Source organism: Vicia villosa, linkage group LG2 (genome assembly GCF_029867415.1).
Source record: "Vicia villosa cultivar HV-30 ecotype Madison, WI linkage group LG2, Vvil1.0, whole genome shotgun sequence".
Lineage (NCBI taxonomy): Eukaryota > Viridiplantae > Streptophyta > Magnoliopsida > Fabales > Fabaceae > Vicia > Vicia villosa.
Window position 1 is genome coordinate 221801785 of NC_081181.1, and position 14909 is coordinate 221816693.

The 14909-nt window shown below is 33.8% G+C and overlaps 1 protein-coding gene across 1 annotated transcript; it reads right to left on the reverse strand.

The window, feature by feature from the left end:
- Window positions 1-12110: 12110 nt before the first annotated feature.
- On the reverse strand, window positions 12111-14066 carry LOC131651419 (uncharacterized). The gene is made up of 3 exons (XM_058921086.1): window positions 13973-14066; window positions 12619-13095; window positions 12111-12565 (listed from the first exon to the last, which is right to left on the reverse strand). The coding sequence occupies exons 1-3, from the start codon at window positions 14064-14066 to the stop codon at window positions 12111-12113; spliced, it is 1026 nt and encodes a 341-aa protein (XP_058777069.1).
- Window positions 14067-14909: the final 843 nt, after the last annotated feature.

Consider the following 14909-nt stretch of genomic DNA (forward strand, 5'->3'; position numbering starts at 1 on the left):
ACTGCCTCCTTCCCACCTCCTAATTGCAAAAAAATCTTATCCAAGTTTTGTTTGTTACTCACTAGTTGCTTGTCTTAGGTCTCTTTCTCCCTTGCAATACAAGTAAAAGCAAATGCTTGGATTATGGAACTCCAAAAATGACGTACTCATTCCTTTAATCCAAAATCATTACTCATTAACCAAATTTTAATCCAACCTGCAAAAAGCAATTTTAATGGAAACACCAAAGTTCCTAATATGTACGCAATTCTCTTCCTATAGTTAGATAACCTAGTCAAATTATGTATGTACCTTTTTATTTGTCTACATTTAAAAAAAAAAAAAATTACTAATTGGGTAATCTGAATTCAACATTTCTTTCCTTTACAAAAACAACAACAACATTATAAACATTATGTAATTATTGAAAAGATTTAAGCTATCACACTGGTTAGACATAAAATTTAAGTGTTGAATATCTTTTTTCTCTCTATAAAATTATTAAATTTTATTTTTGATTTTAAAATAATAATATATTTTGATTCCTACAAAATTATGATGTGTTTAGTTTTAGTCCCTACTGTTAAACTGATGTGTATTTTTGAATAATTATTTTACATTTATGTTTAGAACGTTATAAAAAGTTTTTCGAAAAAAATTCAAAATTTGATTTTTAAGTCGAGATTTGCATTATTTTTATTATTATGTGAAATTTAAAAAATTCATATTTAATTCTTCTCATTTTATAAAGTTCTATAATTTGATAAAGAAATATTTTATAATATCTAAACAAGTATAAAAAAATTATTCAAAAATTTAAAAATTTAAGGATAATTAAACGGTTCTCAAAATTTTAAAAAATAACATAAACTAAAACTGAATGCATAAATTGTTATAAAGATTAAAATATATCATTTTTTTAATAGGACTAAAAATAAAATTTAAAATATTTATAGGAAAAAAAACATACTTAACATAATATTTAAAAATAATTTATATAAAAAATTATCCATGCAAAAAAACTCAATAGTACCAAGTGAAGGGATGCATTGAAAAGATAAATTATCACCTTATAAGTCAAACCAATTTTGTAAAAATAATTTAGATCTCACTCTAATTTGAACAACTCGGACTTGTAAAAAACATTGACATTCAGTAGTTTATATATCTAACATTTCACTCCTTGTTTGTTATCATGGTGATTTTGCAAAAATTATATTTTGTAAATTGAACTTAATCACCGTAACACCAATCACCATAACACCATGATTTGTCCAACAAAATAATCAATGTGAGATTAAACAAGTAGTATCAATCAGCTAAAGTCAGCACATCTAGGCAAAATCATTGACAAATACACACCAACCAACCAACCACAAGCTGCTGCCATCAAACAAATTAACTAGTATGATCTATACAGCCCAACAACTTGGTAGATATATGTAAATTCTATGATTAGAAGCATAACAAAAACAAAACAAAATAAGATAATTAAGCCAATCACTGATGTATTATTGGGAGCTCATTACAAACCTTTCAAATGAAATATCAAACATTTATGAATCTTGTAGTACAAATCTAATTGGAAACACCTATCTGGCCTGACACTAGTGCAGAAAGTACTTTTTACATCTGGCTGAGGCCCGATGTAAAGTCAGGCGATGTAATAAGTCTGAGACATTTTACATCGGGCCTCAGCCAGATGTGAAAAGTCCAATATCACATCAGTTTAGTTCATAGGTCTGATGTGAAAAATAATACAATTCTTTTATAATAAATAATAGACGCAACATTTTACATCGGTTTTTAGAGTGGCCCGATGTAATAGACATACTTTCCCCATCGGTTTGATTCATAGGTATGATGTGAAAAATAATGAAATTTTTTATAAAAAAATTATACGCCACATTTTACATCAGTTTTTATCTTAGCCCGATGTAAAAGAGCTTTTTTTTACATCGGTTTTCGCAAAGCCCGATGTAAAAAGTTTTCTATTTTTTAGCATGTAGTGGCTGTTTTTCCTATTTTTCCATTTTAACCTGTAATTTTTTTGTACCTAATTTTCATATAAGATTCAAATACCACACAGACCAAAGAGGTCGCTATATATTTTGCACATTTTTACCCACAGCACACAGACCACATGTAATTGCACCAAATAGCTAAGAGATATATATATATATATATTCGTCAAATTATACAAAAGTATTAATCTAGCTAGGATACACAAGTGTACAAAATGATAAGAAAGGTTTACACATGGTTTACATAACAAATATCCAACCATTTAAGTCCTTTCGCGCACTTGAAAAACCAACACGCATCCACGAGAAACATAAAGTTATTCTTTATATAACTCAAAGAAACATTTTGCCCAACGGAGTCGCAAATCATACAAATCTTCTTGTGTCAATTCTGTACGATCATTAAATACCTACAATACGAAAATAACAATATAGAGTTATTCTTTGAAAATTCACATTAAGTTGCAAAACACAAAATACGTAACAAATAAGAGTTATTTTATTATCTGCATCCAAGTTTCAATTATATTGGCAGAGACAATATCCAACATATTTTTCATCACATAGTATCCACAATCATTATAGTTATGTTGTTTCCTTGTCTACAAATGAAATACATAATTAGTGAATAATTATGATCATAAAATTAAACATAGAATTATAATTTACATCACACTTACATTGGACCTAAGCCATGTAATAGCCTTTCTTCTATTGCAATTTGCAAATTGATGAACCTCAAAAGCACTAATTTAAAAAAAATCCATATAAAGCCACATAAAATATGAAATTATACTTTTGTAACAAGTTATGTATATATATGATATATACTATATTATAACAAAATTCACATAAAAGATAAACTTACGTTGAAATAATTTTCTTCGTGACTTTATCAATATCCCGATGAAGTGAACAAAAGAAGACCACAGTATTGTCTCTTGGACACATGACTATTAATTGCCAATGTTTTCTGCACATGTGTATACAAAAGTCACATAAAAATATCTATATTATCAAAATTAAAAAATAGAAAACAGAATTTCATAAAAACTTACCCATGAATAAATGGTAGTAAGTGGCAAACTTTGTTTTGCGACATCAACTTATCTTGTACGTATTTTTTAACATCTACTAGAGATTTCGGCACATCATCATAATACATACACATAGCAGGGTCCATAAATCCATACACTTCTAATGTGGAATTATCAATACATACACGATGAAGATACCTGAATAATTTTAAAATAAACATTAGATTCAAAGTGATGGGAGATATAACCTATTAATAGATATTGAAGGTAATAAAAAAAGAAAATGTACTTACGTGCACCAAACTTGAAGAGTAGACACGTCAAGCCAATGAAAACCCATCAACAACTCTCTCATACACTTAGCTGACATATAAAAATTAGTGGCAGATTTGCAATGACTTAAATTAATTTCCAAGTGTTGGTCAGCCATTTTCACAACCATGAGTAACAATCTCTGAACATCATCAACTTCCACATCTTTTGTGCTTCCTTTTGCAGCTGAAAAACTTCCTTTTCCGCTTCCTTCGACTACTTCCATTTTTTCAATGCATTTAGTATTATCAGTGCTTTGCGACAAACCCATAGACTTAAGTGTCTCCATAAAAGATTGTTCCAACTCCTTACGCTCTTCAACCCACTTTTGATCAAAATCAGCTCTAAGTTTTGCTTCTAATTTTATTCTAACAATCAAAAAATGCTACAGTAAATTGCTACAGCATATCATCTATTTTCAATTTTTGTTATGAGAATTAAATATTGAACCATTTCAAACATAACTCAATATAATAAACAATTTAACAGTTATATCATCCAAACAAATAAACTCAAAAACTTGGTAGCAGTAAACGACAGCAAACGAGAGAACTCGAACGGAGACGGTGGCAGTGAGGAGACGGCGGTGCAAACGACAGCAGCGGCGAGAGAAATCGAACGGAGACAGCGCATGGGAAGGGAGAACTCGAACGGAGACGATAGCGGCGAGAGGAGGAAGAGGGGAGACGGCGCTGGGGAAGGAAGACCGAGAACGGATATGGCGCGGGGAAGGACGAAGAGGGGCAGCGGCACGGGGAAGGACGACGTGGGGCAGCGGCGCGGGAGTTTTCTGAGAGAAAGGGGCTTCACGAGCACAGAAAGAAGAAAATGAAATATGTGTTAGTTTGGAAAAGGTAATTAGGGTTTTTAGTGGAGAGACTTTTCCCATCGGTGGATCTATTGGGCCGAGGTAAGAGAAATGTAAGCAACTTTTCCCATCGGTGGATCTATTGGGCCGAGGTAAGAGAAATAGCCTTTCCCATCGGTGCATACAAGGCCCGATCAAACGTCATTTTATTCCAACTTTTCTCATCGGTTTATTTTCCACCGATGTAAAAGCCAATATAATCCATTTTCATTTTATTTAGAAGTTTGCCACCGCCTTTTTTTCCATCATTTGAGTTCAATACCTGATGTAAAAGCACTAAATCAAATTTTCTTCCCATCATTTGAGTTAAATACCTGATGTAAAATCCTTTGATAAATATTTTTCACATCAATTATCTTAATACCTGATGTAAAATCTTAAAACCAAATGTCTTATTTTTAGTAGTGTGATATTTTCTGGTTTATGATTTAAAAAAAATATTACTAATGTCATTACAGAGAGAACTAGCAGGGTGAATAAGAATACTCTGCCAACTCCATACATTATCTTTGAGACAAGATCTAACTTCATTTTCAAAGAATTTCACATACTCTAGAGTATCACCCGCTGATTTAGAAAACTCCGTCACAGCCACATCCGGTGCAACTTCAAACACCTCCGCAGTCATGCCCAATTTCCTCTTCCTCCCTTCCGTCGCCCCCTGTATTCTCACAATGAAATTTTTCTTCCCCGTTATCTTCAAATTCATCTTCTTCACAAAATTCTCCAGCTTCCCAATCACCGGCGAGCCTGACAGAACAGTGTTGTTTGGAAATGACGTAACTTGAGTTTTGTGACTCCGATTGAGGCGCGATTTGAAGCGTTGGAAAGCTAACGTGTATTACTATCCCATAGTGACGTGTTATGGGGTTAATTGTGTATGTATGATTAATGATATTGAAATAAAATTACTATTATGATGATATTTTAGAGATTGATAAACTTTATAAATGATCATATGATTATATGTTGTGGTGAAATGTAATTGTATGAATACGTGTGATATGTTTCTAGTTGTAAAATATTATAAAGGTGAAATAATAATTAAATCAATTGTGTTAGTTATGAAGTATGGTTGTGAAATAATTATATGATGTGCATATGATTGTGATTACTTGAGTTGAGGTGTGTAGTTAAAAAGTGGAAACTATTGTTGTTTATGCATTAATAATTGAGAATTATATGAATGAGTGTGATATGTTGATGATTGATTGTTGTGTTATTAATTAATTTATGTTGATTTTTATAGAGAATAATTTATGAAAGGTTGAGTCGTTGAGGTATGTTGTTTATGGTTCAAAGTGAGACCATTGGTGGATGTTGCATTTAAATGTTGTTGTTGCATTATCATTGTATAATTTTCGTTGTTGTTGTGACGTTACGAGTTAGTGATTTTGAAGAGGGGATTAGTGATGAGTTTCAGGTTCGATGAGGGACCATCGGTGAGTGGACAAGATCAGTAACATAATTCTGATGTCCAGATTGATACCACATGCATATATAGTCGAGTGTTGTCACATGGCATACTTACTTGCATTGTGATTTGATGATGGTTGTGTGAATAAATTGCCTGTTTGATAATTGTTGTTGTTTATGCTATCCTTCCTGATTTAATGCACCACTAACATATTTGAGTGTATTCTCCCCCCCCCCCCCTTTATTGTTTTGTTTGTGTGTTGATGTACATTGCGTACATGTACTCAGAAACATGAGTAGTAGCTGTTGTGAGTTAGAAGAAGACATAGAGACCTTAATCCATATATTTATCTTTCTACATATTTTTAGTTTCATTGCTCTGGTCTGTAATATTGTGATACAAGACGATCATTAGATTTAGTTAAGTTGATGTTTGTATTCTGTTGATTTCTTTAAGTACTTTAATTGGCGAGATAATGAAAGTTAATGTTGTTTAATTAAATTTCGTTGCGAGTATTTACATTACTTGAAAATTATGCATGTTTTGTTGAGTAGAATCCTAAATGTCTATTTATTCTGTAAACTAAACATCGGGGAATTAGGATGTTACATTTTTCATACCGAGCATAAAAGTCATAAGCTTCATTCACAGTTCCCAATTCCATAGCACAAATTTCATTAGAAGTAATGGAATTAATACTAACCAATTTATCACCTACAACTACTTGGCTATTTGACCATTCCGCTTCAACTGAATCCTTATCATCGTCATTATCAACATCATCTTCATCATCTCAACTTTGATGTCCACTAGATACAACTTAGTTAAAATCTTCATCACCGTTATATTCAGTATCAGATGAATCATTATCAGTGGAATAAACATTGTTCAAATCAACACCAACACAATCATCGTATTTTTCCATCTGAAATATGCTAATATATAACACAACATAAGACAATATCAATCATAAAACATAATTCTTAAATTGAAAAGAAATTTAACCAACATATTGAATTACTAGCGTATTCAAAATCAAAATCTTTAAATTTGAAATCTAAATACATATAACAATATTATTCATAAAACCTAATTCCCTACTTGAAATGAAATTAAACTAACATATTGAAAATCGAAATCATTAAATTTGAATTTCAAATACATATAACATTAATCATAAAGCCTAATTCGTAAATTAAAATCATATAACAAATCGAAATCATTAAATTTTAAACTCAAATACCTCAGCAAATCTGCTATAAATACAAGCACCAACAAACTATGTGAGAAACAATTGAATGGGAGAATATAAAAGGTCCATTCATTGTACAGGATTGGGAAGAAATCTCGTTTTACAATGGTAGAAGAAAAAGATGAAATAAGGATTTCATCTTCAATAATGTGAGTGATTGAATGTGAGAATATAATATATGCATTCGTTCTACGCAGTTAAAAAGAATATTATTGTGTGGTCGTTCTAAACGAAGAAAATGAATGTGGGTATGATTTTACAAGTTGTTAGTTTATTAGATTTTGGTTTTCAAGATTAACAGTTAAAAAAACAATGGTGGATTCTTATTTACCCAACTCAAAAAGTTGGGTAACGTTACCTTTAGTGTGAAATGTATTGAAAATATCAAATAATTATTCTATATAATAAATAATTAAATACATAAAAATTAAATGGTGTCATTTGATTGGTGGAAGGTACACTACCCATCTTTTTGTGATGGGTAGAGAAATTATCCCCAAAAACAATATATTAAAATGAGTTAAATATGCTAACAACTTAGTTGCAATATATATATATATATATATATATATATATATATATATATATATATATATATATAGGGGACAACTCAAGTGAGAACACTTGGTTATTATGAGAAATGAGAACAATGAATCACGACCATTAAATTTTGATTTTGTTGATTTTAATGGACTTGATTGGTTTCTCTTTCTATATTGATTTAAAATAAATATTAAGGATCATAGAAAGAGAAACCAATCAAGTCCATTAAAATCAACAAAATCAAAATTTAATGGTCGTGATTCATTGTTCTCATTTCTCATAATAACCAAGTGTTCTCACTTGAGTCGCCCCCATATATATATATATATATATATATATATATATATATATATATATATATATATATATATATGTATATATATATATATATATATATATATATATGAAGATACATAATAAATAGTAAGCATCATATAACCCTACATGACTTTTACTTCTTCCGCATTGTTTGATTGGTCAGAATTGGGACTACAAAAAAAACTTATTTTAACTACTTTTTTTAAGCTGAAAATATCAATAGAATAAAAGGAAAAACAAGATACACAAGGGGGGACCAAACCGAGACCCCTTAGGAGAACATTCTTAGCCTAGGGGTACCAACCTTGTCTAAAAGGTATTCCTTAACTAAAGAGGAGTGCACAAAAGAGAACCAAAAAAATCTACCAAAAGATAAACCTAAGTTCGCAAGGAGATCAGCACAAAAATTGGCTTCACGGTAAACATGAGAGATCATAAACTCGATCTTGTGAGTATATTCAATACAACAGAGCCAACGAGATCTAATATTCCAAGGAACAGTAAACGGATCCGAAAAAGATTTAACAACCATTTTACAATCCGTCTCAATCCAAATTTTTCTGTAATCTAATAATTTGGCGTTTTTAATAGCTAAAATAACCACCCAAATCTCAGCCAGGGCAGCATCACCTTCTCCCAAGAACTCACAAAAACTCCCCAAATGAGTAGCTTGACTGTTTCAGAAAATTCCCCCACACGCCATTAGCGAAGGCGAACCCCGAGCAAGACCGTCAACGTTAACCTTAACCCAATCATGAGAAGGAGGATACCATATAACTTCCAGGAACTTGATAGGCTTACTAGGCCTAATATTCACATCAAAACTTTTAAGGATAGAGAAACTATCCATATTGTTATTAGAACAACTAGAAGTCCAGTTACCGACCAATTTAGCTCTAGAAATAATGTTGCTAATGCAAACCTTCCAGTGCATCGCCTTGTCTTCAAAAATCCTCACATTTCTCGCCCGCCAAACAGTAGAGAACACGCTACAAATACAAGAGAGAGCAACCTCCTTCGAGCAGTCCTACAAACAAGTAAAGCTGCCAACATATTGCAGCCTAGAAAGCAACCAATTCCAAATATTCAGAACATAGGGACATTGGAAAAAGATGTGCTCAGTAGTTTCTGTACAATTTCGACACAAAACACAAATAGAAGGAAGTTGAGAACTTCTAATCATCATTTGTTCATCCGTGGGCTTTTTTTATGCGAGAATTTCCAAATTAGCATGGAATGAGAGGGAGGCACAACTTTATCCCAAGGAGAGAAAGGCAAAGCACTAACATTGCACTGAGCTTGAAAGGACTAGAATGCCATCTTTAAGCTAAGCTCTCCATTAGTAGAATTTTTCCAAATGAATTGGTCTTCCATGGCAGAATCAGGCAGAGCAACAGTATCCGCCAAGGACACCAAACTAGGATATGCAGCCAAGACATTAGCCGGGATGTTCCATTTTCTGTCAACAATCCAATCATTCACCAACACAGCCAAATTCTTGTGAAAGATTTCAGGAATTTTAAACTTTATCACCAAAGGTTCATCTAACCAAGTATCGAGCCAAAAATTGATCTTCATCCCATCACCAATGATCCATTTAGAATTATCCAACACAGTTTGATAACTACCTTTTAGGCTTGACCAAAGATATGAGCATATATGATATGAGATAATTCTCTTGTTCCTTAAAACCCTGGCAGCAAGCAGAGATGACCAAGAAGAATTTATTTTTACAAGATTCCAACAGAGCTGCAGATAGGTGGCAGAATTAAAATCCTTAAGAGATCTAATTACAAGCCCCCCATGCTTTAAACTTTTGCAACATTTCTTTCAAGCCACGGTAACAAGCTTTTTCTGCTCAACATTTCCACTCCAAATAAAATTCCTCATCCAGCCCATGATTTGCTTTATGAGAGATCCTGGCCAATTGTAAACAGAGACACAATGCACCACCATGCTTTGAATGACAGATTTAACAAGCATAAGCCATCCAACCATGGAGAGAAGACTGGCTTTCCAGCTAGCTAACCCGAGCTTTATTCTATCTGTAACAAACAGAAAATACACAGCCTTAGGTCTGCCCACAAAGATAGGAGCACCAAGATACACAAAAGGAGGATTAGCCATGGTGAAACCAATTAAATCAGCAAGAGTTTTGAACCTCCCTATGGACATGCCATCAGCATATATGAGAGATTTACTATTGTTACAAAATTGTCTAGAGTAATTAGCATATTCCTTTAGCAAGTTTGCAATAGCAGTTAGAGATTTATGGTCACCCCTGCAAAAGATCATTATGTCATCAGCATATAAGGTGTGAGAAGGAACAAACACAGATCTAGAGGCTTTGATAAGATTAATCTGATTATTATCAACAAGGTTATAAATCCCTCTGCTGAGCACCTCTTCAGCCAGGCAAAATAACAAGGGAGACAAGGGATCCCCTTGCCTAACCCCATTGCTGCATTGGAAGTAGCCTGCCTGCCTTCCATTGAAACCAATGGAAAGCTTGGCTGGATGCAACAAAGTTTTAATCCAGCTACAGAATTTAGAGTAGAAGCCAAAAGTTTCAAGGGTTTTGAGAAGGAAATTCCAACTAAGAGTGTCAAAAGCCTTAGATATGTCTATTTTCAAGGCAACATTACCACTAAAACACTTGTTATTAAGGATATTTATGGCCTCAGATGTAAGGCAAATACAATCCTCAATACTCCTACCTAAAACAAAACCATGTTGTTCCTTAGAAATCAAGGTAGGCAGAATAGAAGCAAGTCTATCTGCCATGATTTTGGAAATAATTTTGAGCTTAAAATTTGCAAGAGCAATAGGTCTAAAGTGAGTTATAGCAGTAGGTTCATTAGACTTAGGTAAAAGAATGATAGTATTAGCATTATAATTAGGCATAATCCAATCTTGCAAGAAAAATTGAGTTACAGACCCAATGACATCTTTTTGAATGATACCCCAGTACTTCTGAAAGAACAGAGCTGCAAAACCATCAGGGCCTGGAGCAGAATCAGACTTCAAGCTCATGACAACATTTTTAATCTCCATAGCACTGGGAGTTAAAGTGAGCATGGCATTAGTGGTGTCATTGACCAAACAGGGGATAACTCTTTGAATGAGTCCAGAATCCTGCAACACAACATCTTTATTAAACAAGTTAGAAAAGTGATCAACAAGATGAGTTTCAATAACATTCTGGTCAGTAGTAATAGTATCATTGATATTAAGAGAGTTTATTAAGCATTTCTTCCTTCTAATTTTGGCATATGTGTGGAAGAACCTGGTGTTTCTGTCTCCCTCACTATGCCATTTGATATTGGCTTTTTCTTTCCAAAATTCCTCTTCAAGAATCAAGGCTTTCTCAAAATCATGTTGGGCCTTAGCCTCTTCCATCTGCAGAGTGTCATTGTAACCACCAATGTTGATGTTCATTTGAATATCCTTTAAGACAGCTTCAGCCTGCAGCACTCTATCCTTCACATCCCCAAAATTACTCTTGTTCCATTCCTTAAGCTTCACTTTAAGAATTCTGAGCTTTTTGTCTAATATATACATCGGGCAGCCATAGACCTTTGTGTTCCAAACATCATTTATGACCTTCTCACACTCATCATGTAAGGTCCACATTTTCATAAACTTGAATTAGATCTGTACTTAATTTGATCAAAAGCACATGTGAGTAATAACGGATAGTGATCAGCTTTAACCTTGGATAGAGTATGACAAACAATAGTGTGACAAGCATCAATCATCTCTAAATTACAAATTACCCTATCTAATCTTTTTTCAGTGAGGTGTCTACCTTTTCTCCCATTACTCCAAGTAAAGAAATTACCAATAGTTGGCAAATGAATAAGATGGTTAAGATCAGACCATTGAGAAAACTCTTTCATAGGAGTGTTATTAGAATTATGCATACCTCTATATTCATCTGCACTGATAATGGCATTAAAATCCCCAATAAAAGTCCACGGATTTTTAGTGTTATTGATTAAACTGTTCAAATTGTTCCAAAGATTCCTTCTAATACAGGTAGAGGCATATATGACAGAATAGCAAAAAACCTGATTGTTTAGGTGAATTGAAAAAGAAACATGTTGATCATCTATAAGAAGAATAGAAGGGTTTATAGAAGACTTACAAAAGCACCAGAGGTTAGGCAAGAGACCTTCCCTTTTATTCAAGGCAAAAGGCTTAAGATTAAACCTTGTCATCCATCTCTGAGGAAAATTATTGTAATCCATCCAAGGCTCAGCCAAAAAAACAAAATCAGGGGAGTTGTTTTGGATCAGATTCTTTAGAGCCATTCTCGAAGAGCTCTTTGCAATACCTCTAATATTCCAATAGAGGCAATTCATAAAGAAAGATTTTTAGGACCAGCCAAAAGCCTGGTATTGTTTGTAGTGACACTCCTTTTGTTCCTTCTTTTTTTGCTTGTGACCAATTGGAAATCCTTAAGCTGAAACAAGTCAACACCAGGATCCTCTGCCTCAGCCATATTATCCCATGATTCCTTCAAGAAATCAGTTACTTGTTCTTTATGTATTTCATCAAGTTGAGTTTCAGGCACAAAATTAACAAGCTGTGTGGCATCAACATACTCACTTTCAGATGAGCCTTCAGCTTCCACAGTATTATCTGTTGAAGGGACCACAATCACTTCATTACAGTTTTCATTGAGAATTCCATCATCAAGACCTGTACCTGTTTTCTCAGTGTTAACCATTGGATCTTTTTTATTGTGAACCTCTTTCTCTGCAGCATTGTCCTCAACATGTATAGAGTCTCTATTAGCATTAGATGTTTCACCTATCCAGTAGGAACATATACATTTGTGTCGTGTTTAAGCAGGGTATGATTACCTTTACCATTAGCTTGCTCTTTCCTTTTGCAGTTGGAGATTGCATGCCCAATGTTATTGCAATGTATGCAGAAATCCGGTATTTTCTCATACTCTATATCCACGAAAAAGGCAAACCCGACCCTTTCAACTAAAATCTTGTAGCTAAGATCCTTTGTAAGATCTAAATCAACCAATATACGGACAAAATGCCCAAAAGGCCTGTCAAATGCTGATTTATTTGAGGCTGAATCAATACATATCGGTGTGCCGATACTACTTGCAATTGCAAACAGGATTCTTGGTCTCCAATACTCTTGGGACAACCCATGAATCCTGATCCAGACCTGAGCAGAAGTTTGTTTCAACGTAGAAGGAATAAAATTCTTTGTCCAAGGAAACAGTTTGAGTATGCCATTAGGAAGCGACCAGGCATTAACAGACCTTACCCTTTGAACATCCTCAAGCGAAGAAAAGGCGAATTCAAAAAAACCTTTTCCTAGACGACCACAACTCCATCAGCTTGCTTTTCAGATTCACCACAGTGAGAGGTTGAGAACCCTTGGACCAAACTACTCGACCATGTAAATGGTGTTTGCAAGCTTCAACTCCAAGAGCATATTCTTCCTCAGGAATAGTAATAGCGAGCCTATCTCCCTTCTAGGGATGTCAACTTGCCTCCGTTAGCGGGGATCTCCGTGGGGATTCTCCATTTGGGGCCCCAAAGATGGGGAATTTTCCCCCCGCGGGGATGGGGATGGGGATCAAAGTCTCCCCGAAGGCACTTCGGGGATGGGGGTGGCGTAAATATCCCCCGCCCCGTGGAGTCCCCGCCCCGAATAAAATAGCATAATGTCCTTAATTTATATATAATTTTAAATTATTATGTAAGTTTATTTGACATTTTATATAATTAATCTTATACAAAAATTTAAAATATATATGCATTGTTAGTAAAAGAGTGATATAAATGATTTTTTCATTTTTTTTAGTTTGAAAATTTTGTTCGATATTATAGATTAAATATTGTAAAAACAATATATTTATTGGTTTGTTTTTGAAGCTTTAACTATTAATTTGATTTAAAATAATATATATATAAAAAATTCATGTTTATAGATCTCCGCATGAACCGTGGGGATCCGTGGGGACCCGCGGGGATCCGCGGGGACGGGGATGGGGGACAAAATCCCCCCGAAGCGGGGATCCGAAGCGGGGATGGGGAATAGATTCAATGGCGGAGATTGTGATGGGAATCTATCCCCCGTCCCCGCCCCGCCCCATTGACATCCCTACTCCCTTCAGACACGGCGTGGGAAACTGGCTTAACGAAATGTCACAGACATTATTGGAAACCACTGCGGCAAAAGACTTACTAGCCACCGCGTCTAAAGTCTTATGTATTTCTTTGGTTGTGCTTGGGTTGCTGGTATTCACATGAGTTTCAGGGAAAAGCATTGAGAAATCCATGGCTGTAGATTAGAAACGAAGGAAGATGAGAGAGGGAGGAGAGAGATTTCCACCGGAGCCCGATGAAAAAAAGCAGAGAAGATTTCGCAACTAGCCGTTACAAGTGACCGTTAAAGAAGACATTTTCTCGTTCATTAACCAGGAATCAACCTGTCACTGAGACTTTAATAATGTTTTGGTATCTGTGTTTTGATTTTTGTCCCTTATTTTTTTTCTCAAAAACAATCCTTGAATCATAAAAAATTTTATTTTATTTTAGTCCTTTAAGTTAATAGTCGCAGGAAAATTTACAGAAAACCTACAAATTATTTTACAAATTTTAATTTTAAAAACTAAAACTAAATAAAATCTATCATTAACTTTATCCAAGAAACAAAATAAATAGACGAAAAAGAATATTTCAGCTTGAATAAATTATTCTCATTTTATCAAAGATGATATTGGATAAACTATTCCCATTTTATCAAAAAATAACATAGGCGGTGTTCAATAAACGATAACTCACAACTCATCCAATTAGAATCACATAAAATTCTGTGAGATATTAGTTTTTTTGACCCTTTCAAAAAATCCATTCACGCACCACCACTTATCATTATTGAGGGTGCCCTTTATTTCTATGGTTAAATATGTTGTATAGTGGGGAGTCAATACGTTGAATCGTGCATCACACAATTCATTCATAATATAAGGATACAGTCGTAAATACGTTGGTTTGACAGCAGCCACAAAACACTTTTAGTTTGAAAAATAAATAAAAAATAAAAAGTTACGTATGAAACAAAGTAATAGTTTGTCCAAAGCAAATCACTTTCACTTAGACTTGAAATCACCTTATCATTT